Below are 26,486 nucleotides of genomic sequence, written 5' to 3' on the forward strand. Positions count from 1 at the left end.
ACACCCTGGTATGTTTTCTTATTAAAAAATCCACATAAAAATATAGCATAAGGTTTGATTGAAATAGAAGAGAAAAGTTCAAATCTTTAATCCAATACTATGGCCATTGGAATGCACATTCTTAGAAAGTGGAGAAGATGTACTTTTCTTATCCCTCAACTTCTTATCCCTAGAGAGTCCTTCAGCCATTCTGCCAAGTTGAATCAATATAGTTATAAGAAAAATTATAGTGACATCAAATGCACTACAAAACCAGAATATGGAGGTATAGGGAAAAGAAAGAGAAGTAGGAGATACTCAGTCAGTGCCATCCTATTTGTGTAGTCATTCTTCTCTATCTCAGGACATCTAGTCTATAAATCCAAACTTCTGACAGACTTATCCAACAACTCCTGCCCTCTCTTCACTAGATTCCTTAGGTTTTCATCCCTACTAAGGTCCATCTTTGCTTCGCCTCCTTTTAATTTCCATTCCTACAGTATTTTGTACCCCCATTTCAGAAAACAAAGCAAAAATAGGGTCTGTGAAGTTAGAAATCTAGGCACTTTCTCATTACAATAAAAATCATTTAAAACCATAAAAAAGACCTAGATTCTAAGATAGTTTTCCTTGCAGTGATGAAGCATCAAAACAGTATGAATGTTGACCATGTCTGAACTTGCATTCATGATGGATTCTATTAGAGGTGTTCTTCCATCTTGAGTAATCCATTTCAAACTTCCCCATTTGACAGCCTTCTTGGCATCCCATTCAATACCATCTTCTAAGCCTGTTCCAAGAGAAAGAACTATAAAGTGGTCAATGTGTTTTTGCAAATGCAAAAACTATGGTTACATGTTATTCATGCTTAATGCTTCCCAACATTTGACTTTCATTGCATATGAGCTATACATGATAAGATGTGTATCCTAAATTGAAACAAAACAAAATAAAATACCTGTTGACCATGATGGCAAAATGCATGCATTAAAAAGGTGGCGAATACACATGTATATAAGTCATGAGGCAACATTTAATAAAGTTTGTAAACATGGCATATTGAAGCCAATTCAAATTAAAAAGAAATTCGGAAGTGATGTTTTGACAGCAGTGACCGTAAATACTAACTAAAAAGACATGGTATTTAATATCTTTCTACCAGTTCATGCCAAGTGTAAAAATCCTGTGTCGGATTTCAAACAACAGTGAAATTTAGTTTTCTTTGTGGGTGGTCATTTAGAATGAAAGAAAATATGAAAAAATGTTTGATGAAGTTTGTTTTTGTAAAATACATGGATCTGAAGGGTTCTTTGAAAGCAAAATATAAACAGATCATAATCTTTGTTTGGATCTTTGACATATGAAGGTAATGTGTTCAATCAGCTGTATGGAATAGGTTGCAGGCATAGGTCTTCATGTGATAGTTCTTTGCACAAGTCTTCATTTCTTGGCTTTTCTTTGATGGTTTCATATATACTCATTTGTTGTTTTTCATATGCATGCTTGAGGTAAATGATGATATCTCTGTCTTCAATTGAACAAGTTTTTCTGGAGCAATTACATAAGGGTTTTTAGGTGAAAAGACAACGACTATTTTTAGGTATATCATTTCTACACTAGAACAGTATACTCAAATTCTTGAAAAGAAAATGACGAGGAATTAAAATTCCCTCTTACAGTCATAGGTATTTTTTTTAATAAGTTGAAGTTTTTCAAATCAAGTGATCTTATTTTATAAAGAAGAATTCTTCTTTTCTCAGTCATGAACAAGTTTGAAAAACAATGAAAGGTCTAAATGTTTGTTTGAAAAGGAAATGCAATCAGAGAATATTGTTGTCTTCGGGTTTAAAAAGAATAAATCTTTGAAAGGGGTTTGAAAGAATAAATCACTCACATTTTAAAGGAAGTTTTTTTGTCTTCATAATAAAGGAAGAGCATTGTCAAGATTTGTTTTCTTCTTCAGATTCTCTTAAAAAGAAAGGCAAAAAGATTCAGTTTGTTCACATTTTCTTGAGCAAAAGATTTATCTTATTCTATTTGCTACTATCAGGTTGCTCATCTGAAATAAAAGAAAATAAAATAGAGTTTTTATTTGGAAAGAACAGACAGAGATTTCTTGTTTTGATAACCAGTTTGGAATAAAGATGGATTCAGTAGCATTGAATGTTTCAAAACTTGAAACACTAAATGAAAGTAACAAACATAGGTAAAATGGATTTCTTTTTGAAGGCTAAATTGTTTTTCTTTTTAAGATCTTCTTGAGGGTATTAAACCCGAAATTCTATATGTACAGTCTCGATTAAAAAGAAAGCTATGGATGACAGTTTAATAAGGAAAGATCACATTCGGGTGGTAACAGATTTTAGTTGGTTGCTTAAATAGCAAAGAGGGTTTCTTAACAACCCTAATTGGTTCAGTTTGGTTTACTTGTAACTATTCATTTCAAATTTTATCTCTATAAATATAGAGATCATTTGTAATTTAAAAGTGCATGAGTTGAAAAAAGAAGAAAGAAGACTTATATTTCAGAATAGTTTGTAAAGACTAAAAGTCTTATTATAAACTTGTATGCATGTATAAATGTCATACATACACATTTATATGTGTGTATAAGGTTGTAATTACAACACTGATAAAAGGGTTAAATACCCTGAGCCATAGACGTTGCTGATTGTAAAAGAGTTGGAACTCAATAAAGAATACAAGCTCATGGAGTGGTTTTTCTCCCTATGATGAAACCATGAGGATTTTTGAGGATTTTCCACTCGGCACAAAATTGGTGTCTCTTCTTTCTATGAGTTGATATTATTTAGTATGTTTACATTTTAGTACAATTTAATTTCTCCACTGCTATAAATTGTGAATTAAAAATTACTGAAATCAAATTTTGGGATAATTTAATAGTGTTCTGATTCACCACCCCCCCCCCAGAACCCTGATACTTCCAACAATACCTTCTTATCTTCAATTCTCGGATCTTGATGAACTGCTCAAGTGACTAGATTCATCGCTATCTAGGTCTACAAATTATTAGCAAATTGTTATAAAGCCGTTATAATATATTCGTGTCAAATAAAAAATTAATCATAGCCCATAATTATAATACAAGCATTACAGGATTGTTGGCTACTATTCCTCCATCTACCAAGTTAAAAACTATGGTCTCTCCATCAATGGAATTTGTAGTAAACTGGTGAGATGGAAAATAGTTTGGAGCTGCAGTAGTGGAGAGGCATACGTCCATTAGATTCGGATTCTTCAGTGGTTCTACCTTTGCCTACATAAATTTATAGTAAGACATTAAGAATTTATGATATTAAGATTATTTTTATATAATCATGGAGGTTGTAAATAGAGTGGATGAGGAAATTTTTTAGTTGACATTGTGTGAGATGTAGGGAGATGGGTGATATTTCTACTAGTTTTGATGCTTTACCTTTATGAACATTACTTAGATGCAATGAGTACTAAGTGATCCATTCATTCTCATGAGAGATATGGATTAGTGTGAAGCTATACTAATGAAATATAAATTAATGAAATTATAAAATCCTAATACCAATATTACAATTTGACTGACTAAAACATGGATTGGTGTGAATCAATACTCATAAATTATAGATTAATATGTTTGACTCAAAAAAACTACACATTCAAATCTTAATAACAATATATCAATTCAATTTACTATATAAAAACTCTCCTACTTATCAATCATTCATCGATACAACTCAAATATAGTTAGATATTAAGAATATATGATATTAAGAATTTATATATATAATCATTAAGGTTGTAAATAGTGGATGAGGAAATTTTGTAGTTGAGTGTGCTGATATTTTATCTCTACGTAGATGCAATGAGTCTAAGGGGTCTATTCATTGTCAAGAGAGATATGAATCCATGTGAATCAATACTTATAAAACATTGATCAATAAAAATTGTAAATTCCAAATACCAATATTATAATTGACTTACTACAACATTAATTCATGTGAATCAATACTCATAAAAGATAGATCAATAAATTCGACAGAAAAACTAGAGAAATAAATCTTAATAACAATATTATTTGAAAATTCTTCTACTTATCAATCCTTCATATATACAACTCAAATATCTAATAAGATCATCGAATGTAATAAATGTTGGAATATTTAATGCGACAGTTGACATTTGCCCCTAGAGCCAAATGCTTACCTACCACCTCTGACGTCCAAAATAGATAGAAACATAAATATGGTGGGTGAGATTTTTTAAATCAGAAATGAGGGAAAAAATGGAATGTGACAAAAGGGAATGTTTCTACATTCATTTTCATTCAGTCAGATTATTCAGCAGATCAGTTGTTGCAGAGTAGAGCAGAGAAGGAAGAAGGAAAGAAGTTTGTGCTTGCAGTTGCATGTGTTTCCCATGTTCTCTCTATAAGTTTTTCATTGTTGAATTTGACCTGTTGAAGCAGTGATTGCTCTAGGCACCTTTGTATGCAGCCATTAGAGTTGCAGGTTTAAAGTTTTTTTGAGTATTGAAGTTATTTGAAGTTTTACTAGTTTAGAGTTATTTTAGAGTTTTTTGGTTGAAGTTGAATGCTCCCAGATTTTGTAATAGTTTAAATCAAAGATTGAATAGAAGGCAAGCAGGCATACTTGAATCCATTGCTCTTCCCTTGTATGTTGCATTTGAGTAATTTGTTTGAAAGTTTAAAGCTTGGTTCTCTGGTTTTAATGGTGAAAGCATTCACGTTGAAATTTTCTAAGTTATATTTTTTCAGTTGAACAGAACACTCGGCATCCTCTTTCTCAGTTGGAGCCAAGCTTACTCGACATCCATTGTTGCCAAGCAAATTTTTTTGAGTGCCGAGCTAACTTGGCACCTACTGCATTCTTCTTCAAGTGCCGAGCATCCTGTCACTCGGCGCCTGTTGCCTGGCACTCGACACCTTCATGTGTCGAGTAAAACTAACACTCAACACCTTCATGTGTCAAGCATTTTTTAAGTGCCGAGCAGATTTTTAGGTTTAGGGTTGTGAGTTTTAAATTTTAATTTATATTTCTCACATGGTATCAGAGCTTTGAGGCCCCACATCCACAGTGAGTTAGGGAAAAGTTTTTTTTTTTCTTGGGATATTTGACATGGAAATAGATATAGGAAAGATATGGCAGCAACCACCATCCTTTAATGGGAAAATTATGATACATGGGCAAAGAAGATGTAAACCATTATGGTTGCAAATGATTTGTGAGAGTTTGTAGTTAATGGGTTCAATGATGTGACAAACCCAACTCAGTATGCTGCTCTCACAAATGCACAAAAGACTCATTTGAAAGAGTCAAGGAGAAAGGATGCAAAGGCATTAAGTTTGATTAAAGCAGCAATTACAGAGACAATATTCTCAAAGATTGTAGCAGAAAATTATGCAAAAGAAGCTTGGGATATCCTTGAGACAAACTTCAAGGAAATTGATAAAGTCCATATTGTAAAGCTATAGAATATAAGAAGGGAGTTTGAGAACCTTCAAATGAAGGAAAATGAATTAGTTGTAGACTTCAGTTCAAGGACCTCCAATGTGATTAATCAACTAAAGTCAAATGGAGAAGACTATCAAGAGCAGAGGATAGTGGAGAAGATATTGAGGAGTTTACCTCATAAATATGACACTTTGGTCATGACCATAGAAGAGGCAAAAGACCTCACTGTTTTGACAATGGATGAGTTAATGGGTACACTTCAAACCCATGAGCATAGGATCAATAGATTTGTATCTTCTTCTTTCTAAGAGCAAGTATTCAAAACTTAGTCAAATTCAAGAGGAAGGGGGAGAAGAAGAAATGGCTCAGGTAGAAACTCTAGAGGCAGAGGCCGATGTAATGGAGGACAAAGGAATGCTGCAGTAGAAAGCTCAGGAAGAGTAGATGGAGCAAGTAGCTCACAAAATACCTCAAGAAGAGGTAAGAAAAACTATAACTCAAATAAGAGTAATGTAGAATGCTACTACTATTATAAATATGAGCATTATGCAAGTGAATGTTGGAAAAAGCCAAATGATCAGTCAGGACAAACAAATGTGGCTGATGTGAACATGGAAAGTGGAAACAATGCCACTGCTTTCATCATGTGTAATGTTGGTGAAGAAGGAAGCCCTGAGGTTTGGTACCTCAATAGTGGATGTAGCAACCACATGAGTGGTAATGAAACCTTGTTTTCATTCATTGACAAGAGTTTCAAATCTAAGATTAAGATGGGTAATAATGGAACCCTACCAGTAGTGGGCAAAAGATCAATTATGGTCCGCACCAAGAAAGGTGAGAAGAAGGAAATACAAAATGTGTATTTTGCCCTTGGTATGAAGCACAATTTGATGAGCATTGGTCAGCTCATTCAAAATGGATACAAAGTGCTGATGGAGAATAAAATGTGTGTCATTCAAGAAAAGGATGGGAGCAAGAACTTACTTGCAGTTGTTCAAATGACAAAGAACAGAATGTTTCCCTTGAGGATAGAGACATGTTTCTCATCTCAAGTTAGTGTTGCACCTCCCACACAATCAGCTCTAAAGAATGTGATTGAAGACCCCTCACGGCTATGGCACCTTAGGTATGGTCATCTTGGCTATGCTGGTTTAAATTTATTGTCAAATAAAAGAATGGTAGAAGGTTTGCCACACATAGGAAATTCATCTGACATGTGTGAGACTTTTATTTTAGGTAAGCAACATAGGCTTCCCTTTAATTCTAAAAATTCTAGGAGGGCTAGATATCCATTACAATTAGTGCATACTGACCTAGTCAGTCCTATGCAAGTTACTTCCATTGGAGAGAGTACTTATTTCATGACATTCGTTGATAATTTCAGTCATAGGACATGGGTGTATTTTTTAAAGAATAAATCTAAAGCATTTGAAAAATTTATTGAATTTAAAGCTCAGGTTGAAAGAGAATGTGGACACTATATCAAAGTCCTAAAATTAGATAGATGAGAGGAATATACCTCCAATTCTTTTGTAAACTTTTGTAAGAAACATGGCATAAAGAAAGAGCTCACAGCCGGCTATACACCACAACAAAATGGAGTGGCTGAAAGAAAGAACAGGACCATTGTTGAAATGGCAAAGAGCATGATGAAAGAGAAAGGTCTCCCAACTGAATTTTGGAGAGAGGCTGTGGCAATAGCAGTTTACCTAATTAATATGTGTCCTACAAAGGTAGTATGTGACAGAATTCCAATGGAAGCATGGTCACAAGAAAGATGGACAGATGAACACTTAAGGGTGTTTGGATGTGTTGCATATGCACATGTGCCTAAAGAGAAAAGGAAAAACTTGGATGGCAAAAGTGTGAAGTGCATCTTCATAGGGTACAACTCAGAATCAAAGACATACAGATTGTATGACCCATTGAACAACAAGATGACTCTTTCAAAAGATGTGAAATTTCTTGAAAATCAGTCTTGGTATGGACCAATTGATGAGTCGCCGAGCACTTCAAGTAAAGTGTCAATTATGAGTGAAGAAGATGTTGATGAACAAGAAGAAGAAGGACCAAATAGAAGAAAAGGCAAGCAGGTTCAGTCATTGTCGAGCTCCTCTAGGCATGACCAAGTGTCAGTGCTGAGTACTAGTGAAGATCGAGCTAGTCAGCAAAGTAGCAGCAATGAAGATTCTGATCTCACATTCTCCTCCCTGTTACCAAAAAAGACCAAGAGTATTAGGGAGTTATACCAAGATGAAAGGTATGAAGATTATGATGAAAGTGTTAATTTTGCATTATTTTCTCATAGTGATCCCATATATTTTGAAGAAGCAATCAAAGAGAAGAAATGGTGTAAAGCCATGGATGAGGAGATAGATGCTATAGAAAGGAATGAGACATGGGAGCTAACCGAATTGCCTCCCAAGAAGCAAGTGATTGGAGTGAAATGGGTCTATAAGACCAAATGCAATGCTGAAGGCAAAATTGATAGGCATAAGGCAAGGCTGGTAGTCAAGGGCTAGAAACAGTAGTATGGAAGAGACTATGATGAGACATATGCCCCTGTTGCAAAAATGGAAACCGTGCGTGCTATTATAGCAATTGCAGCTCAGCACAAATGGATGTAAAGTTCGCCTTCCTAAATGGTGTATTGAAGGAAGAAGTCTATATGGAGCAGCCACCTAGTTATGAAGTTGTAGGTGAAGAGAACATTTATATAAATTGAAGAGAGCTCTTTATGGGCTCAAGCAAGCTCCAAGGGCATGGTACAGTAGGATTGACTTATATTTGATGAGCAATGGCTTTAACAAAAGCAATGGTGAGCTCACTCTTTACATCAAGGCAGTAGATGATAATGTATTGATTGTTGTCTTGTATGTAGATGACTTAATTTTACTGGAAATGACAAGGCTCTAATTGGTGAGTTCAAAGAGGTCATGAAAAGTGAATTTGAAATGACAAACCTAGGTCTCTTGAAATATTTTCTAGGCATAGAAGTAAAACAAATGCATGATGACATCTTCATCTCTCAAGAAAAGTATGCAGGGCAGATCTTAGAGAGATTTAAAATGTAGAACAGTAAGGTAGCCCCAACACCAACAACAATAGGTCTGAAGTTGAGCAAGGAAGAAAACAACAAAAGAGTGGATCCAACATTATACAAGAGTATGGTTGGAAGTTTAATGTACTTAACTGCAACTCGGCTAGACCTAATGCATGCAATAAGTCTAATTTTCAAATTTATGAAAACACCAAAGGATTCCCATTGGCAAGCGGAAAAGAGAATCTTACGGTATGTGAAAGGTACCAAGGGATTTGGAATTTTGTATACTACAAATGATGATTTCAAGTTGGTAGGTTATACTAATAGTGATTGGGCTGGAAGTTTAGATGATAGGAAGAGCACTTTCGGATACATGTTTCATATGGGATCGGGTGCAATTTCATGGGCATCCAAGAAGCAACCTATTGTTGCTTAATCTACAGCAGAGGCTGAATACATAGCAGAAAATGCAGCAACATATCAGGCTATTTGGTTAAGGAGGATCTTGACAGATTTGAATGAAAGGAAAGAGGATGGAACCACAATTTATTGTGACAACATCTCATCAATTGCATTGTCCAAGAATCTAGTCTTCCATGGTAGAAGCAAGCATATTGAGATTAGATATCACTTCATCAGAGAGTTGGTGGAGAATGGGGATATCAAGATGAAATTTTGCAAGTCTGAGTAGCAACTTGCAGACATATTTACTAAGCTTTTAGGCATTGGATCTTTTGTACACCTAAGAGAGTGTCTTGATGTAGTTGATTTGGATCAGCTATGATCCTTGTTTATTTGGCTTGGGACAAAGGGGGAGTGTTGGAATATTTAATGCGGCAGTTGACATTTGCCCCTAGAGTCAAATGTTCACCTACCACCTCTGACGTCCAGAACAGATAGAAACATAAATATGGTGGGTGAGATTTTTGAAATCAGAAATGAGGGAAAAAATGGAATGTGACAAAAGGGAATGTTTCTACATTCATTTTCATTCAGTCAGATTATTCAGCAAATCAGTTGTTGTAGAGCAGAGCAGAGAAGGAAGAAGGAAAGAAGTTTGTGCCTACAGTTGCACGTGTTTCCCCTGTTCTCTCTATAAGTTTGTCATTGTTGGATTCGACCTGTTGAAGCAGTGATTGCTCCAGGCACCTTTGTATGCAGCCATTAGAGTTGGAGGTTTAAAGTTTTTTGGAGTATTGAAGTTGTTTGAAGTTTTACCAGTTTAGTGTTATTTTAAGATTTTCCGATTGAAGCCAAATGCTCCTAGATTTTGTAATAGTTTAAATCAAAGATTGAACAAAAGGCAAACAAGCATACTTGAATCCATTGCTTTTCCCTTGTATGTTGCATTTGAGTAATTTGTTTGAAAGCTTAAAGCTTGACTCTCTAGTTTTAATGGTATTTACGTTGAAATTTTCTAAGTTATATTTGTTCAGTTGAACAGAACACTCAGCATCCTCTTTCTCAGTTGGAGCCGAGCTTACTTGGCATCCGTTGTTGCCGAGCAATTTTTTTTTGAGTGCTGAGCTAACTCGGCACCTACTACATTCTTCTTCAAGTGCCGAGCATCCTGTCACTCGGCACCTATTGCCTGGCACTCAGCACCTTCAAGTGCCGAGCAAAACTGGCACTCGAGCAGTTTTTAAGTGCTGAGCAGATTTTTAAATTTAGGGTTGTGAGTTTTAAATTTTAATTTATATTTCTCACAATAAATACCTCATGGCTGGCGAAAATTGTGGGAAACTGCGTCTTAATATCAAAGGTGGGTATGACCAGATTTGTGACCGTGTCACATATACGTCTTTCATGAAATTTCTCCTCTTTTAATATATCAACCAGACGTTTGCCATTGAATTTGGGACTGAAAATGCCGTGAAAAATGTTCCATTTGCTACAAGTCCAGCGACAAGAGATTTTTAGCACAAGTATTAATAAAAACGTTACAATTACTTCACGTGGGCTATAATAGTACAGCAGCATAATCATATTATTAGCACTGCTGACCTTGGCTGAGGAAAAATGGAACTTGCATTCTTCAAGTAAAATTCTTCAATTCTGTGGGTACTGTAAGGGTGATTGTGTTTCTGGTCATTTGGGTCTGGAGTGGCTAACATTGTGGTGATGAGACCTCCAGTGCTCGTACCTGCCATTATGTTGAAATAATCTCCTAGCCTAGCTTCTTCCCCATCCAATTTCTGACAAGAATGAAGAATATCAGAGATACTTTCTTGCATGTAAACTATATAAGTTGTGAAAGAATTTATATAACTGCAACTGTTGCTCTAAGAATTTGAGCAATTGCACAGGAATAAGGCCTCGTACCTCCATCAACACTGAGTATTCTAACACCCACGTCCCCCGATACATCTATTGGAAGAAGATCCTCAGTAGACATTGGCAGAACGTATGGAGAATCAGCCTTTAATATGGGGAAGTATACCTCAGCTGAGGCTTCTATATATAGATGGAGGCTATGAACATTGTGTCTATACAAAGTCTATATACACTTGTTAAGTCATGCGTATCCTTGGCATCATAAACAAAGCCATCTAATGATGAAATTAGCTGTTTAATATTAGGTATGTTTCTCGTGTCTTTAAACTATTCTCGAGGGTTTCTCGTTGATCATCTGGCTAGCAAGTGGATGTTTAATTATTGCAAACACTTCTCACTCTTATCTATTAATTCAAAGTTTACATACAAAGTAATAGATTTAATAAATGTAGAAAGGGAGTTGGTATTAGAGATTTATGAAAGTTATAATGAAAAGGAAATAAAAATAGAAGTGGTCTCTGGCAAAGTTCATGGATTTCACATGTTTACAAGGTGTGTGATGTTGAGTGAAACAAGTTATAGTGAAGTTCTTACAAAGGAATGTGAGGTGAGTTGTATATTAATGAAATTTATAAAATATAAGATTGATTTTCTAGGTAATCTGAAAATGCAACTACAAAATGGATATTGCAATATATATCAAGTAAAAATATGATAGGTGAATGCAAAATTGGTGTTTTAGTGGTACCATGCACATCAATGAATTAGTTAAAGTAACGAGGTCATCTTATATGTGTCACCCCTTAAGATGTCAGCATACAGTCATATTAGTATCTTAAGGAAGATAGAAGGATGAACCATCTTTAACACCAAGGAGATATGCTGAACAAAAATACATTGGTTTCAATATAGGAAGAAGGCTCTTATAAAAATACAATGTTCAAGTGAAGAAATTTTTTGTAGAGGAGATATCTTGCAATAAGAGCAAAGGAATCCTTGTCAAGAATGCATCACTGGTAGGAAAGAGATATTTTTCTTAAGATATCTACCTTCATAAACAAAAGATATCTTTAATAAAGTTAACAATATCAAGACTAAAGGGAAAAGGGGATCAAGAATACATACATTCCCAATTGCAAGGCGAGAGAATTTATTATAGAGGATTGTACTCTTTCAATAAAAATAAAATATTTTTAAAAATATATACACTTTAAAGTAAGGAAGAAGTCTGCAAGGATGCACACCTTCAAAAAATGCAAAGAATTTCGTGAAGGAAAAATAACTTTATTGAGGAAAGGAAAATTGTTATATGTGACACACATCAACAAAGGGAGAGTGAATTCTAATGATGGATAAATTTTTCAAAACTATTATTTCCCCAACTATAGTGCAATAATTAGTAGACTTTGATGGTGCTTATCCAAGTATGATTGTATAAGAGTCCCCAAAATGTAAGTTGGTAGTGCCATATTGTGAGGAGCAATAGTATAAAATTATTAATAAATTATTAAGCATAGCATTCCAAATCTTGACATTCATTAGTGGAATTATCATACATTTGATGTTTGTCTATATATATTTTTAAATATTTTATTAATTCTTGTAATTGATCATTATTATTTGTTGAGGTTGTATAGACTTGAACTCATGATCTCCCACATAGGAAACTCACAATTTACCTTTGTGTTGTAGGCTCTTGCATGTGTGTGTGAGGCCAAAGGAGAAAAAACAAGTTGGTTTTTAAAAGATTGAGATTTTTTTCTCCTCTTATTTAGATGAAAATATGTAAGAAGAATACATATATCTATATTAGAAAATGGAGGAGAGGGTGCAAATAAAGGCTGTCAAAAACTTGAATAATCTTTAGAAAAGTTTAATCTAGATTCCTCGTGGGCATAATACTTTAGTATAGATGTCTTGAACTACTCCCATTCTATTCATGATTTGAAAGGATTTTGAAAACAACAAAAAAATGATCCTTGCTAGGTGTTAAATTTAAAGAGGAGAGGATTTACTCTTAGATTTAATTAGATTGAAGTCTAAAGAGCCCCAAACATCATCAATATGTGTCTTAGGGAAAAGAGGTTGCTAGGATAAACTAGATAATCGATTCCTTTGAGGATTTGTTTTTGGATTGTGTGACCTTATATTATCCATCAAAGAAGGGCACACTTTAATGGTATTGGTGGGTTACACTTTTTATCCTAAATAGACATTGAACTATGAATTTTTTTCAAAACTTTTACTTTCAGATGCAAATTATAGTTTAACGGTTACAAATTTGAAGATGAAGTAAATTAGAGTCTTTTAAAATTTTCTATGTAGATCCTAAATATCATTTTAATTTTATTTATTAATTTATTTGATTCAATTATTTTTTCTCCCACATAAATTGGTATGTTGTCAAAAACCTAATTTTTTAAGAGTGACTCTATTTTTGACACAAAAGCTTTTTTTTAATATAATAGACATCAATGTGATTCTTTTTTGTTTAGTTTTTTAACATCCGTAATGAGCCCATGGATGTGATTTTATGTCTTTATCTTTAGTGTTGCATATGCTATTGACATTTAAAGTTGACCTAACTCTAATTTTGACATATGTTGTTTTTTATGCATGTAACTTATTTTATATTTGTCGAATTTTATTTTATTTTGGTAGAATGGGGACTCGAACAAAGATCTTTTAGTTATTTTTCAGAATTGCTTAGTCTCTTTTTTACTATTTTTCCATGAGTGCCCAATATAAAGGGTTTCTTGGGCAATAAACCTACAATTGATTCACATCAAAAAAATGTACATAATGAAATCAAAACACATCAAATATATAATCATTAGAAAGATTGTTCTAAGTACTTATTCCATGCAAATGGGCATGTATTAATTTTTCATTTGTGTCCTCTAATTAAATCTCAAAGCCAAGATTTCTTTAGAAATTATTTAGCTGTTACACAATATGCTTACTCAAGGACTTTCTATTGAAAGTATTTTAGTTATTTTCTATTGAAACTATTTCAAAAAAAAAAAATGATTTCAAGAAATTACTTTCAATCGAAAGTACTATACTTTCAATCGAAAGTACTTTACTTTCTATCAAAATTACCTACAAAAGGTACTTTCGATAGAAAGTACTTTACTTATGATCAAAAGTACCTTAAAATGTACTTTTGATAGAAAATACTTTAGTTTATAGGAGGGACAATCTAGAAGCCCCCATTGTGGAATCTATCAATTGCCTGGTCTACTCGGGAACATCCATAAGCATCACTAAGTTATGTGTCACTTCCCCAACTCCTAGAGCAACTCCTTTAAGGCCACAAGCCAAGCTTTGGTCATGGTAAATCTCTAGAGTTTTTTATATTCCTCATCCTCATACTCTTCCTAACTACCAACCAATTCCTCCTGGTGTTTCTCTTCAACCACAACCACCTTTTTGTATTTCTCTTTTCATGGTTCACCACTATGAGACCCTACATCCATAGTGTCCATGTTGAGCCAATATGTCATAGCTAGCTGGTATCAATTTCCCTCTATGCTCACTACTCATCTAGGTCCATACTACTTCCAGAAATAAATCCATGGCATGGTGAGGCATGTAAAAAGCTTTGTGCTTTAACTCCATAAAATCCTAAAGTCTATCTAAAAGAAATTGTGCCCAGTTCTACGCCTGTCCTTTATACAATCCATCAACCATAGGAAACATCCAAAGGGAAATGTTTGAAGTGCAGCTACTGACTATGAGTTTACTTTTCACCAAATCTAAAATGCATCGGCATTCATCATTGATGATGAAATTTTTCTTGAGATCCCTACTATTTTTTAGAATTATTTGTCATTCTTGATTTGCAAGGTCCTTTCTGTACATCAGCTTAACCATTTCTTCTTTTCATCTATGGATATTAGGGTTTTTTTCCTCTTCTTGTCCTCTTTTGGGAATTCTAAAAACCTTGTTTATTTCCTCAGCTGAATAAAAAGATATCACTAGATGCTAGAAATACTAGACTACAAATTTATGGCATGATCTATCATAACCTATGACCATATTCTGTGATATAGGTTCAAACTCCTTTATATCAAATATTGGCATGAAGATTAGTTTATCTACCTCAGTTGTGCACAATGTCTTTTTCAGGGGATGGTCATCTTCCATTTTCTTCCACTATGTCCTGTGTTCACTTCCCATCACACTTTCAGACATGATATTCTTTGCAATGGTCTTTTGTGCAATTTTACCCTTTCCCTTCATCAACTTCTTTACCTCATTTTCTTTCAGTGTCATTGTTTTTATTTTCTTTGAATCAATGCTATTTCCTCTGCTCAGGTTTCCTATGCTTTATTTGACCATTTTGTGGTGATGCATCAATTCCCAAGTTGTTTCAATTGGTTGTGTATGCCAACTATGCCAACTATTTCTACCTACCAGGTGTGTAGTTTGTCTCCATATTCTCTTTTGAAATACTCCTACCACTACTCATACAAAAAATACTAGTTTCCCTCCTTCTATCTTCATCGATTGCATACAGACTACTAGCATGTGTAGAAACTCTCCTGTACGAACTCCCTCATATAAAACATGTTCAAACTCTCCTATAAAGACTCTATTGTATAGAGTAGGCTCTCTATAATCTTATATACGAACCTCCTCCATGTATGGTGGTAAGAGAGGTAAGAGGTGTACGACAACCTTAGTACTCATGTACTTATACAAAGGTTATGTTAGCACTCTACAGACTTCGTATCTCCCTATATGACAACAACTATGGTAATTTCATCTTTCATATGTCATATGACCTCTAGGTCCCCTTGTATAGCCACCTTGTTTGGCTTTTCTTATACTACTTATTTTCCCTTGCATACAATAGCCTTCATACACTATACAGCCTCTAAGTTCCTTCATACAACCACCTTGTTCCTTTCTTCTATGACTTCTATTCTCAAGCCCTCTCATATGGTTGTTCTTCATTTTTCATGAGGTATTCCAATTATGGTTTGAATAATCTCTATGGTATTCTGTACAACAACAACTTTATATGAGTTAGGGTGGAATTTTTTAGTTATGCCACTTTTTTCTTTTTCTATTTGTTTCTTGTTATTTCCTCCTTCCATACTTATAAAATAGCTAGGGACCCACTTATTTCTTTCTTCATATAATTTTAACTTAGACCCATTTCGTAGGTTTATGGCCCCATTTTCTTTTATTTATGATATTTGAAATGGCACTAACCATTATATTTTAAATTTTCCTGGCTTTATCTCACTATTTCCATTGTACTTGAGTACCATTTGTCCTAGCCTAAAATTCATTTTTTTAATTGTTTGTCATGCCACCATTTCTACCTTTGTTGGGCCACTTCTGTAGCCCATTGGCCAAGAATCCTCGTTTCATCCAATTTTAGTAGAGTGTGGAGTCTTTCCTTTAAACTTGCCTCATATCCCAACCTCTTTTGAACTACTACTCATAGACTAGGTACTATATGTTCCATTAGAATTATTGCTTCTTTCCCATACATTAAATGAAATAGAGTGTGCCCCATGGAAGCCTTATAAGTAGTTCTATATGCTCACATTATTTTTGGAAGTCATTCTTCCTAGTTTTGTGCTTCAACTCCACAAGTCTTATACAGAATTGTGACTATAATTTTATTAGTGGATTTTGCTTGGCCATTTGCTCTTGGATAATAGGGACTAGGAAAGGAAAAAAGAATTGTACTCACTAGTAATTGCTCTAATGGTGTGATCGATAAAATGCACCCCCTATTGCTCATCAATTGAAGCGGAATTCTAAATCTGGTTACTAAATGTTCATTTAGGAACCTAGTCATACTGAGACTTGTATTATCTGGTAAGGCTCATTCTTTTGCCCATTTTGTAAGATATTCAGTTGCTACTACTACGTACTTACACTAATGGGTTTTGCTTACAGGTAGGGGACCCAAAAATTCTAATCCCCATCATTCAAATAATTCTTGTTGTTGTGATGGGAATAGTGGCATGAAGTTCTATTTTATGAGTTTTACTACTTTTTGACAAGTGTCACAAATCAACACCCATTCCCTAGCATCTACATTCAATATGGGCCACCAAAGCCCCACAAACAACACCTTTCTTGCAATAGTATTAGGTTTCATGTGACCTCTTGCCAATCCCTCATGGGATTCCTTCAAAACTCCTAGGATTTCTTCCTTTATTATACATCTCCTTAGTATTCCATCTAGTCTTAGTTTTTACAATAATCCTTCAATTAATTGGAATGTACTACTTTTTAGGGCAATTTTCTCCTCTCTGTTGTGAAAATTTCTCTTGGAAAGGTCATAGTTGATAAGTATTGTCTAATATTTTCGTACCACTGAGGTAACACAACAATCTAGAATAGGTGTGCATCTAGGAAATCTTCATTCACTCCACTACTCGAGGCTTCTTCTGACTTTATTCTTGATAATTTATTGGAAATTACATGATTTTTTCCTAGTTAAACTATGATTTTGAAAGTAAACTCTTGTAGGGGGATTAGCCACCTACTTACCCTTCCTTGAATCACCAACTTTTTTACCAAGTACATTAGTGCTTGGTGGTGAGAAAAAAATGTAAAAGGTGTAGCTAGCAAGTAATTTCTAAACTTCTACACTACATAGACCATACCTAATGCTTCCCCTTTAGTGGTAATGTAGTTATGCTCTACTTTTAATAGAAGCATACTCATGAAATACACTAGGTGATCAAGTCCTTCCTTCCCAATCTGTGCTAGAGTGGCACCTATATCATAATTGGATGTGTCCACATAGACACATAAATCTTTATTCCAATCTAGGTATATGAGGATTGGGGCTCTAACTAGTCTCTTCTTTAATTCTTGGAAGGTGTCCTCCTATTCTTCCTTCCACCCAAACCATTCTCCTTTCCTAGTTAGTTTTTCTAGGGGTGGTGATACCTCCACAAATCTTTGTATAAACCTTTTATAGTACCCTACATGGCCTAGAAAGGATTTGACACCTATTACATTCGATGCAGCCTAAATTTCCAAAAGAACCTTGATTTTGTAATTATCTATCTTCAATCCTTCTTTGCAAATGATATATGATGAAGGAGTCTAGCTTGTGGAATCATGAACCTACATCTTTTTAGATTCAAATCTAGCCTTACTCTTTGAAATTTGTTCATACATTCGACAATAATTTTGAGGTGGTGCTCCTTCCCATTATAAACCAACCAGTCATCTAGAAAGGCTTTAAAATTTCTCACTAACATAACATCAAAAATGTGTAGTGTGATTCTTTAGAATGTGGCTGGTCCATTACATAGCCCAAACAACATCTAGTTATAGGCATATACCCCATCTTCCACCACAAATGTAGTCTTCAGCTTATCTTCCTCTGCAATGCTAATATAATTATAACTTGAAATATCATCCATGAAAGAATACATTTCATGGTCGGCCACCTCCTCTAGAATGCTATCAGTAAAAGGGAGGGGAATGGATCTTTTATAGTCATTTTACTCAAACATCTAAAGTCCACACATATCCAAATTTGGTTTCCATCTTTCTTTAGTGAAAATACTATAGGGGATACCCATTCACTTATTTGTACTTTGAATATTATCCCAGCTTCCAACATCTTGGCTATTTCTTCCTGAACCTTGGCTGCATAATTTTCATTCATTCTATAAGGTCATTTTCATACTGGTCTTCCTCTAGGTACCAATGGAATATGATGGACACATAGCTTTGGAGGTACCTCTTTCAAGTCCTTGTACATCTAGGAAAATAGGTCCTTGTACTCCAAATAATATTCTAAAACCTACAACCTTTAATATTGGGTCCCACTCATCCCCTTAGAATCTCTTTGGGTTGATCTCCTTCCCCAAGGTTTAAAGTTTGGAATTTGGCCCCCTTATATTCTACCTCTTTCTCAAAGGTGTGTACTAGTGCCTTGCTAAGGGTTGTTGCATCTTCTCTATACTCTATATACCCATCTAGGTACCTTTCCTGTAACTCTAGTTTTTGGATTTGCAACATATTACATTATACCTTAAAAACTTCATAATCCCCCATTTTCCAGTGGAATAATCCATTAAGGGAACTCATTTCATCTTCTAATTATTCCCCGAACCTAAGCACTCCTTCCTTGTCTGGTTTCATCCCTTTGTGGTGTTCCCCCTTTGAATTTGATGTCATGTCCTAACTTACTTACTGGTTCTTTAAGTCTATGATGTACTTTCTTCCTTTTGATTCAATAGATAGAGTGTTTTGTTTTTAATTATGGGTGGCCTTTGTTGTAACCAGCCATCATCTTCCTAATAAAGTATCGTACCCTTTCTTCTCTAAAGTAATAACTATAAAAATCAAGAAAAAATAGTTGTGTACTGTCTATGACTTTCTATCCCATCAAGGTCCCTATTGTCTTGATTCTGCATGGGTCTAATCCCACCAGTTCAAATGTAGGTGACTAAAGTGTGGGTTTCCCTATCACCTTCCAAATTTCTTCATATAATACATTTACAGTAGAACCTCCATGAACAATAGTATTCAAAAGTTTGTATCATAATATCTCCATTTCTACTACTATTGGTGTTCTCCTAGTTCCTATAATGAATAGGGTATTATTTTCCTTCCTAATGTGTACTTATTTTCCTTCCTAATGTGTACTTCTCCTTCCTTCTCCCCCTTAGATGGTATCCCTCTTAGGCTTCTCCCTTGTATTAATGCTACCTATAGCTGAGGCAATGTCTCAAATAAATTGGAAATTTCACCAAAATGGTGGCCTTCAAACTTTCCTTACAATATTTGGCACACCCATGTCCATAGATAATTTACCGTGCCTTGCCTTCCCTTCCTTTCCCATGTTATCTTGAATGTCTTTCTTTGCTTCCTAAAATCGTTCCCTTTTTGTCTTGGCTCTTTCCTCCTCCACACATACCAAGTTACATGTCAAAAAATGAGGAATCTATCCCAATAGAGCATACATGGCTAGTGGCACCAAAATTTCATCGTGTACTATACCTTCAGGAACTATTCTTTCACATGGTTCCCTTTGTATGTATTGATCGATTGGAACTTCTTAGGCTATCACTAGATTGTGTGTCAATTAATCTTCCCTAGTTATTTCCTCCTCTTATCCATCACTACTTATTACTTGTATACATGGTAGAAAGGGTCTTCCCATTACTCCATCCTATCATGCCAATGACCTCCAAGTTTAGACTTAGGCAATGACGCGTAAAAATGTAGAATGGAAATACTACCCAATTTTATGGACTGATTAAGATAATATAGATCAAAGCATAGAATGTACCTTAATATCACAATACCAATTGGCAAGGAAATGATTTACTTTATTCATACCAAAAATGTCATGAGTACAATCTCAATATTCCAAATGCTTATAAAAGGTTTGGTTGGTTGAGAAGACCAACTGACATATTCACTCACCTCCTAACTACCCAACCTTCTTAAGCTTAACAAGTGCTAAATACAATATTACTTTATTCTCTACTACATTTACCTATAATAGATACTTTCTATACACAATGTAAAGGACTTTCTATCAAAATTCCTTAGGGGTTTCTATGAAAACTCCCTATCAAGCAAAAATTTTGGCATTTCAATTTTTGGACAAATTCATTCCTCCAAAAAAGTGTGTCCCTCTATTGTGGGTTCACCGGGTACCTACTTTTTCTTTAAGAGGACGTCATTGATAGAAGAATTGTTTGAGAAGGAATCATAGTACTAAAAAAAGTTGTACATCCACTTATTATTGGATACCATTACAATAATTAGTATAAACTTTAATTGTATTAATCTTGTTATCTAGTGAAGAGTAGAAGTGATTGATTACTTTATATAAATCTACAATCAAATAGAATAATATTGTGTACATAATAGTATTGACTATGAAATCTTTAGGTGTAGGTAAATTCATGGGTACTATGATAATAGGTGTGATTATACTTAATGAATCTCCACCAACATTACCAAAGGAAAAAATGATGAGATAAGGATTTGAATAAGAGAGGTATCTAATTTTATCTTATGCAAGAGGTATATCCTAACCATATTATGACATGATTCATTATTATTTAAGGTGCATCATTTATCCTATATTTAGCAAGGTATGATGATGATAGGGACATGTTAATTTTCAACTTGTACATAATATTTGTCAATATTTTATGTACTTTAAGGGTTCTTTGGTCCACTTGTGGTAGGCAGATAAACATTGTATCAAATTTCAAATGAATATTTTAGCTAGATTTGAATGATGTTTTCTCAACAAGATCATAATCCCTACCAAAATATTATCAAAGATGAGGAGATGGAGGGAAAATAACTCTTGAAATAGGAATTGACATTATTATGGGTAATATATATGTGAGAAACTACATGATTATCAATACTTAGTGATGGATTTTTATTTACTCCATCTCTTCCAATCACTTGTTGTTCTATAAACTTTAAGAAGTATTTGGTAAATAACCTTGTCAATTTCTTAACACCTTTAACAAGAATCATAGGATTGTTTTGAGGTGGAGAGGCATGTTTTCAAATATTGATATTAGTTTTATGTTTCACATGCTCATTTGTATGACTTGAGACAGGAGTTGCATTGTATTGGTTTTTATTGGGATTTTAATTCTTTAAGGTTTTACTTCTTTAAGATTTGTTAAGGTTATCAACAAGATAGAAAAATTATTCATCTATAGAAGATACTTCTTTTAAGTTCAAGGAGGTAAAGTGGAATTTATGATATAATCTAACTACACTAGAATATCATTACAAGGGTTACTTTGGTAGACGTACAAACACAGTTCATTACTCTCAATCTCTAGAACGGAGAGAATTGAAAAACATACTAAATTATCATCATCTCCTACCATTAAAATATCCTTATGTGAAAGATGATTGTTATGAGGAGGAAATAAATGATTCATTTATATTTAATCTTTAACATAGATGTGAAAAAAGAAAATCTAATTTTTCATCATGTGTGTAAAATAGAATATCACAAATATCTTGGATTAAAAATTTATTTCGACTAGGAAAACAATATGAAAAATCCATTCACCAAATGCATTATGATTATATGTCATATTAATCAATAATTATGTATCCAAAAACTAATCAATAAAACAATGTAATGAATTTCAAAATCTACTACTTCTATAATAGAAGTTTCATGAATTTGAAATTTAAAAATATGCTAGTCTAAACTAAGTTAGATTCACAAAAAATGAAATATATTAAAAGAGATTGTTGGCCTAGAGACATAAACAAGAGTCCAAATCAATTTCACTAATTGGAGGAAAATGATATGAAAACTTAACATTAATCTCAAAGGAGGGTTTGATCCCATGCATGCTTATTCCCTCCTTTCAAATTTGACATGAAGGTAAAACGATGTAAAATTGACAAGATTAAGTATTATATATATAGGTGAAAGTACAAAGCTATGTCACCTTTTAGGCTGACTTATTAGTATGATTGAATTTGAGTATTTCTATCTAAAATTCAAATTTTTTTAACATATGATCTAGATAAATTCATTCTAGCTAAGTTGTTGAGATAATGGGTGTTGTACACATTGCATAATATTGTTATTTTATTATTTTATTTTTATTATGTAATGTTGTACCTAGATGGACGTGCAACATGTAAAGATTCCCATGGAATATTCTTGATGAGTTGTATTGTAACATTGTGATAATATTTTATGTAATTATTTAATATTGGAGAAAAGAATTAAATGCCCAATATTAAATGTGGGGTCAATGGGTTAGGTAGCACATGGTTTTAGCACATGGTTTATGTAATACCACTTAGTGGTTTTGTGGGACTTGCTACTATATAAGCAGCCACAAGGGTAGTTGTTGTATATAGAGAGAGAGAGTAAGAGGAAGAAAGGCAAGAGTCGAGCAGGACAAGGCTTGACAAGTTAGCCAAGGGAGCATTTGTGAAGGTTGAAAGCATGGCATGGGATGTGTGGATTCATGTTTGTTCACATAGTTTTCTCGATTGTGGCTATGGCCATGAAGGCTTCCATGGTTGTATGGCAATGGTATTTTTGCTGAATAATACATGATGATGGATGCTTTTGGAGGCTGGGTTTTTCCCTCAATGAGGGTTTCCCAGGGTATATCTTGTGTCACATTTTATGTGTATGTTGTCTATTCTCTTGCATGTGGATTTTAATTCCATATTTATTTTAGATCTATTATGGGTTATGTGGAAACGGTTATATTCTTTATTGCCAAGTTTCCTTACAAGTGGTATCAGAGCTATGGTTTTATTATTGTAACCCTAGATTGAATCCATGGGAATGCATGAGAGGATAAAAGAAAGGGCAAGATATATGAATGATTTATTGCAGATTTGAGGACTTTGGATTTGCTGTTATGATGGGATGTTAAAATATTTGGGCATGTGAAATTGTTGGACAAAAGATTTTTTGGATGTTTCATTTAAAATGAGGGTTTTGGGGGGTAGCTTGCAAAAATGACCTCCTGGGTAAAAACAGACCTCACCATTGGATCCGGGTCAACATTTCCATAAATTTTGATATATAATATGCCCTAGTTTGGCCATGTTCAGAGGAAATGAAAGAGTTTTTTTTTGGTTTCAGCCCATGATGGCCGTCAAATTTAATCCCGTCGGAATTTTCGTCACTAAAAAAATAAAAAATAAAAAATCGTACTGAAAATGGTAAAAAGACTGTCTTAGTAAAATGACCCTAACTTTCTCTCAGAATATTGGATTTTAGAGTTCTTACAGGCGTTGGAAAGGTAGTTCAAAGCACTACAACATGGTGTAGGTTTGGTTCTATTATTTTAAAATTTTGTCAGGTTTTAAGAGCCCTAAAGTCAGATGTTATTTATTTTGAGCACGGATTAGGGCATAACTTGGGCATATGGAGTTGGATTTTGGACTTCGAGTAGTCAACGGAAAGCTCTTGGAGAGCTCTACACATTGGTTTAGATTTGGTTTAGATTTGGCATGATTTATTTGTTAATATATTGATCTAAATAGTTTATAGGTATATTTTAACTATGGTAACATTGTGTGTTTATAGCATTGGAGATTTAAGATTTGATGTCATTGTATACTCAGTTCATATTTCATATTGGTCTCATGATGATATGGTTATCAGTGTTTGGTTTGGATATGCATGATGACTTGTTGGGTTTACAAGTTATGCAGTGTTGTAAGCGGTCTATACTTACAAGTTGCATTTATAGCTTGGTTATGGGTTGTCTTTGCCCATTGATCTTTCATTATTGATGCATATTCAAATTGGTGGCTTGGATTTGGGTTGTCTATGCCCTAAGTCGCATGATTTACTATTTTCTTCATGTAGAAGGGATGAGATGTTGTTACCAGGTATAGTCATGGAAGAGGATTGTGGTTGACTATGCTGACAGGTTGGACATATTGAGAGCCAGATGCTCGATTCATGGATGTGATCACGGTGCCATGGATTTTGGCATGACATGATTGGATATACAGGTACATCCTTGATGTTCATTAGCTTGGATTTCTGATCAATTATGGTGGTATATCTTCTTGGTTGAGAATCATGGTTATTTGGTTTCTTTTGAGGAGTTCATGATGTGCACTTTGAGTTCTTCGATGGTTTAATGCCCTGGTTGATTCTCATGGTTAGAGGATGGGTTTTCATCATGATGTCATGGATAGCTTGGATACACGATTTAGTGGGAGCTTGTGACAGTGATGGGGTGACAGTGTAGGATTAGTTCCTAATTTGGTTTATATCTTTTTGGTTTGGAGAGGATGGATTTTTATGATGCCATAGGTGACTTGGTGCCATGGTTAAGTGGGAGTTGTTGGCATTGATATATTTATTGAGTGTTTGCAGATGTTGGAGGTTTGTCTTAGATCCTGTTGCTACAGAAGCGTCTTTGACATTTGCATGGTGCACTTGTTATCTTCATGGTGTTTGAAGATGGTTAGATCTTGAGGACTCATGGAGTTCTTGGTTATCTTCATGGTGTGTGGAGATGGTTCTTCTTGGTATGTGGAGATGGTTTTCTTCATGGTGTGTGGAGATGGTTGCATCTTGAGGACTCACAGAGTTCTTGGCAAAGGTGTGGTTTATGTTTTTATTTGACATATTATCCTTGGTGTGAGGATGGTTTCATTATTATGTCATAGTATACTCTTGATACACGTTTAGAGTTGTGACATTTTATGGTGTGTTCATATGGAGCATGTTATCTCTTTAGTTGAGATGGTAAGATCATGTTGTCATGTTTATGTTCCTGAGGCCATGGTTGGAACTTTGACATTGATCTTGGTTTAGTTTCTTGGTATTGAGTACACTGATCATAAGCTGGATACTTCATGTTATTGCTATGTTGCATATGGAGTTGGCATGGATTGATTGGTTACAGGTGCTCATGGATACTTAGAGACGGTGGTGATGCTGATTTCTCTTGGATTAGAGAAGTATTTGTTGGGACGGTTGATGGCTTCAGCAGGAAGTTCGAGGGGCAGTCACCTGATATGGACTTGAGAGGAGATTGTTCTTAGATGAGTCTTGGTTGGAGACTTGGGTATCTTGATGAGCATTCTCATTCCCCACTCTTGGTCTACTCGGCGGTTTGCTACTTGAGAGGTATAGCCCATTATTTTCTCTCAGTTGCATTATATTTATGCTTGTCTTTCATGGATATGGATCTTGAGCTATGGTACATGAGTTAGTTTTGGAGGGTTCATTTGAGAGATGGTTTAGCATTGGTTATCTCCATGTGCATATGTTGTTATGCTGGTTGAGTTTGGGAGATAGTTTTATTGGGCATATTCCTTGGATTAGGAATGGTTATTCCTTGATTTAGGAATGGTTTATTGAGTTTGATCTTCTTGTGAGAGGCTTACATCCATGATGAGTTATATGGTATGGTTTGGGTGTTGTTGAGGCTTCTTGTTGAGATTTTATGAAGGTGATCATACTTGCACAATTTACATCTAGAGGTGTGTGTAGAAGGACATGATACAGGTTTTGATTTGCATGGTTTCTCTGGTCTTGGTTATCTTCCTGAGTGTTGAGTTTTTGCTTACATTGGATTTGAGATTGGTTGGAGATTGTGATCACTGGTTTGTGCTCATGTATGTCATGTGAGAGATGACATGGTTATTTCTTTCTCTTTCCTCTGTTGGTTGTGGTGAACTTGGGAGAGCATTGGAGACTTGTTACGAGAGTTATTCTTGCAGGATATTGGATTATGTATTGTGGATGTCCTTGATACTACATGGATTCACTTCTTTGAGATGTGTTGAGTGGATTGGTTATAGATTTGATATTATCTTTTGCAGTGGGAGCTTCTTGGTATATATGTGGCAGGTATTGCTCTTGAGGCTTATGATTGCAGGTTATAGATTGGATATGTCAGTAATATGAGATTCACTTGTTATACCTTAGAGGTATGGATAGTTGGATGGGTTTGGCACTTGTTGTGGGTGCCATTTCAGCTATGGATATTTTGACAACTATGGATACATGTGATTACCTTTGGATCAGGTTTTTGTGCTTGGAATTTTAGTTGGTACAAGATTTTATGATCTTCGACAGGTTGGGTGGTTTTCTCTTTGGATGGCTTCTATGTATGTCCAGTGGGAGTGCCATAATAGGAGGTGAGATCATTCATGTTTGAGATGTTGGATACTTTGATTTTGTTGCGGGTACCAAGATGGAGCACTTGGTGTATTTTGATCCG

General features: G+C 34.6%; 1 protein-coding gene across 1 annotated transcript; it reads right to left on the minus strand.

The window, feature by feature from the left end:
* Window positions 1-353: 353 nt before the first annotated feature.
* Window positions 354-10,885, minus strand: LOC149572029 (patatin-like protein 1). Its single transcript, XM_089815762.1, has 4 exons — window positions 10,813-10,885; window positions 10,495-10,729; window positions 10,207-10,381; window positions 354-473 (listed from the first exon to the last, which is right to left on the minus strand). The coding sequence occupies exons 1-4, from the start codon at window positions 10,883-10,885 to the stop codon at window positions 354-356; spliced, it is 603 nt and encodes a 200-aa protein (XP_089671888.1).
* Window positions 10,886-26,486: the final 15,601 nt, after the last annotated feature.

The sequence above is a fragment of the Cupressus sempervirens genome, chromosome 2, assembly GCF_028749045.1.
Source record: "Cupressus sempervirens isolate cs-2001-9-10 chromosome 2, ASM2874904v1, whole genome shotgun sequence".
Classification (NCBI taxonomy): Eukaryota; Viridiplantae; Streptophyta; class Pinopsida; order Cupressales; family Cupressaceae; genus Cupressus; species Cupressus sempervirens.